At 48.1% G+C, this 3907-nt stretch overlaps 1 protein-coding gene across 1 annotated transcript; it reads left to right on the top strand.

Moving 5' to 3' along the window:
* LOC106723253 (olfactory receptor 14A16-like) lies at positions 1–963 on the top strand. The gene has a single exon (XM_014527320.2). The coding sequence runs from the start codon at positions 1–3 to the stop codon at positions 961–963; it is 963 nt and encodes a 320-aa protein (XP_014382806.2).
* Positions 964–3907: the final 2944 nt, after the last annotated feature.

Here is a 3907-nt window from a genome sequence, read left to right as displayed (position 1 = left end):
ATGATGATGTCCAATTGCACCGTGGTAACTGAGTTCCTACTCCTGGGGTTCTCTGATGCCCTGGAATTGCACATCTTGCACTTGGCCAGTTTTCTAGTAATATACCTGGCATCCCTGATTGGCAATCTCCTTGTTATCACACTCATAGCCTTTGACAGCCACCTTCACACCCCGATGTACTTCTTCCTCCTCAATCTGTCCATCCTCGACATCGGATCCATCTCTGTTATTGTCCCCAAATCCATGGCCAATGCCATATTGAACACCAGGGTGATTTCCTACTCTGGATGTGTCACCCAAGTTTTTTTCTTCTTCTTCTTCATTGCAGCAGACCTCGCCATCCTCACCATCATGGCTTATGACCGATACATTGCCATCTGCAAACCACTGCACTATGAGACAGTGATGAACAGGAGAGCTTGTCTGCAAATGGCATCCATGGCCTGGAGCACAGCTCTTCTGTACTCTGCCCTGCACACGGGGAACACCTTTAGGCTGCCCTTCTGCCACTCCAACATCATCAATCAGTTCTTCTATGAAATCCCCCAGCTCCTTAGGATCTCTTGCTCAGAGGTGTTTACTAGTGAAATTCAGGTCCTTATCATCGGTGCATGTTTAAGTGGTTGTTGCATTGTGTTTATATTTGTGTCTTATATTCAGATATTCACTACTGTACTGAGAATCCCCTCTGAGCAGGGCTGGCATAAAGCAGTTACCACTTGTCTTCCCCACCTCATTGTTTTCTCCTTGCTGGCTAGCACTGCTCTGATTGCCTATATGAAGCCCACATCTGGGTCCCCATCAGCTCTGGATCTCATGGTGTCTGTTCTGTATTCTATGATCCCACCAATGATGAATCCAGTCATCTACAGCATGAGAAACAAGGACATCAAAGCAGCACTGTGGAAACTGGTGAGATGGAAGTGGTTTATTTCAACAAAGATGTCAGTTATTCTCCAATGACCATGGTTTCACGGAACGTTTTTATAGAATGCATCAACTGTGTTATTAATACAGATTAATTAAACCAATGTCAGTTGTGTTTCTTTAGTTTTAAATAGCCTGTGTATCTAATCTTAAGCTTGTGTCTCCCTGAAGTAGTTGGTCTCTAAGATGCTGCTCTGCCCTAGCTAATGCCTTTGTATCTATTGAATTTTACCTTTGATGCTGGTGCTGTCATTTGTTACTGCACTGTTGCAACATCTTTAACATACCTCCTATATCTCCTTTAATCCCTAGTGGAGAGTATGACTGGTTCTTTCTCTGTTCTGGGTTAAAAAATAGGGCCTGGATGATTGGACTGTGAGGTGGATAGAAAACTGGCTGTATGGTTCAGGTGAAGGGGTAATAATCAATGACTCAATGTAGCTGACAGTCAGTATCAAGTGGAGTTTCCCAGATGTTGGTCCTAGAACCAGTTTTGTTCAATATCATGATTGACAACTGGGAAGATGGCATAAAATGCACCATCAGCAGTTTGCAGAGGACACCGTGCTGAGTAATAGATACGCTGCAGTGTAGTGCTAGTGTTCAGAATGAACTAGACAAATTGGAGATTTGGACCCAAAGAAATCTCATGAGGTTCAACAAGGACAAGTGCAAACTCCTTCGTACAGAACAATCCCATGCACCGGTGCAGGCTGGGGGCTGACTGGCTGGGCAGCAGCTCTGTAGAAAAGGACCTGGGAGTGACAGTGGACAATAAGCTGAATATGAGCCTGCAGTGTGTCCTTGTTGTACAGAAGGCTGACAGCATAATGGGCTGCTTTGGTAGGTGTCAAGGGAAGTGATTAGTCCCTCTATTTAGCACTGGTGAGGCCACATCTGGAGTACTGTGCCCAGTTTTGGGGCCCGAACTACAGAAAGGATGTGGACAAATTGGAGAAAGTCCAGCGGAAGGTGACAAAAATGGTGAGGGGGCTGAGGGACATCACTTATGAGGAAAGACTGGTGGAACTGGGCTTATTTAGTCTAGAGAAGAAAACAATAAAAAGGAATTTAATAGCAGCCTTTGACTACCTGAGGTGAGGTTTGAAAGAGGATGGAGCCAGACTCTTCTCAAAATAGTGGCACATGACAGAACAAGGAGCAACCATCTTGAGTTGCAGCGAGGGCAGTTTAGGTTAGATATTGGGAAGCATTTTCTCACTAGAAGGGTAGTAAAAAAAAAAACCAAACAGGTTACCCAGAGGTGGTGGAAGCTCTATCGTTGGAGGGTTTCAAAACCTGGCTAGACAAAGCCTTGGCTGGGATGATGTAGTTGGGGCTGGTTGGGCGCTGGACTAGACATGACCTCCTGAAGCCCTTTCCAACCCTAATTTTCTATGATTCAACGGCCTCATTTCCAACAGAAGCCATTGTTTGCATTTGGCACCACTGATGAAAAGTAGGGAAATCTAACACTAGTTCAAGCATTGGGGATGTAAGCTGGTGCCTACAGGTCCCAGACACTACCTTGGTGGGAACAAGCTAGACTACAGGGCAGTTTGATTTGCCGGCTTTGTAACGGCTTCTTGCAGAGCGATGCAAAGGTCTGATTCCCTATGTTAGCATCTCCAGTGATAGGTGCTCCCTTACGTGTATTATGACTATCACAAAGTTTAAGAATGGAGCTGCTCTTTTCGATGTTTCCCCTCAAAAGCAAAGCATCTTATGCTGCAAATCCCCAATTAGTTTCCAATGCAAGCAGAGGTGAATGCTTGTGGCGGTTCGAGACCTGCCTGCCCTGAGAGATTGCTTCTCTCCCAAGTGATACCGAGGTAACAGCAATGGGAAAAAGCATTGCCTCCTGTCCCTGCAAGAGAGAAGCAGGTCCTTACTGGATGACCCTTTGCTTTGCAGTAGGGTGCCCATCCTGGGCATATTCTCTCAAGATGCTCTTCCAATTTTGCAATGCTGTTGTAGCTGGAAACTGGGCAGCTCTCAACTACACAGCAAATGTGAGGCACAAGCAGCAGCCACAGCTCCCAAGATCACCTTCCACTTCTTGACCTAAATGGGAATCTCTTTTGGGTGCATCACTAAGGCCAAAAGCAACAGCGGTCTTCCAGCCTCCAGGCACTAACGGGATGCAGTGCTCGTGCTTGCTACCAGTGGGACTATAGACTGCAATGCCCCTGTCTCAAAGAGCTTGCAGCCTAACCGGACAAGACAGATGAAGGAATAGGGTTACATGGATGGGAGCTCAAGGCACAGAGATTAAGTAGCTGCCCCAAGATCACAGCACAAAACAGGGACAATGAATGTAGTCCCCAGTTAGGACCGGGCAGCAGGACAGGTGAAGACGATGAGTAGCTCACGGAGGACCGGGCCCATTCTCCGGATGGACAGGAGCATGCATCCTGCATTGGGTGCAGGGACCAGCGCCTCGGCCGGTTTGCTCCAAAACAAAGCGCTCATTGAGGGGCTAGGTTTCAGGTTCCCAGCTGCGAGGCAAGGAGGTTGCCAAGCTAAATATAACCCCCAGCTGTCCTAAGCATTACACCCGGCTGATTGACCTAGTCCCCATTAAAATGTTGGCCACCCATCGGAGGCTGCCCGAGGATACCCAGCAATACCACGGAGCACCATGAGGGTCTGCGGGGGAAGCTCTGCCTGGGGCTCGGCGAGCCGGAGCAGCAGCAGAAGCTGCATTGCACAGCCTTCCTCCTCCCCCATCCCCAGCACCGCTCTCCCGAGAGTCAGCACTTTTGGATCCCTTCAGGGTCCTGTCGCAACGATTTCCCCTGGATCACAGCATCCTTAGAAGCCGGGAGGTTTTTGAAGGCAGCCTGAAAGCAGCTTGGTGGGAATCCGGCCCCGGGAGGATACAGCCCACTTTGCAGAAGCTCAACCAATGTGACATGCTGACAAGGGAAGGAGCTGATGCATTGAACGAAGCTTCTCTGAGGCAGGTTGCAAGCTATTG

Source organism: Alligator sinensis, unplaced genomic scaffold (genome assembly GCF_000455745.1).
Source record: "Alligator sinensis unplaced genomic scaffold, ASM45574v1 scaffold1548_1, whole genome shotgun sequence".
Lineage (NCBI taxonomy): Eukaryota > Metazoa > Chordata > Crocodylia > Alligatoridae > Alligator > Alligator sinensis.
Note: the sequence above shows the minus strand (reverse complement) of the source record. Positions and strands in the feature narration are given on the sequence as shown.

What these genes read in the sequence shown, in the direction of transcription:
- LOC106723253 (XM_014527320.2), top strand. Translation starts at nt 1, where the DNA reads ATGATGATGTCCAATTGCACCGTGGTAACTGAGTTCCTACTCCTGGGG.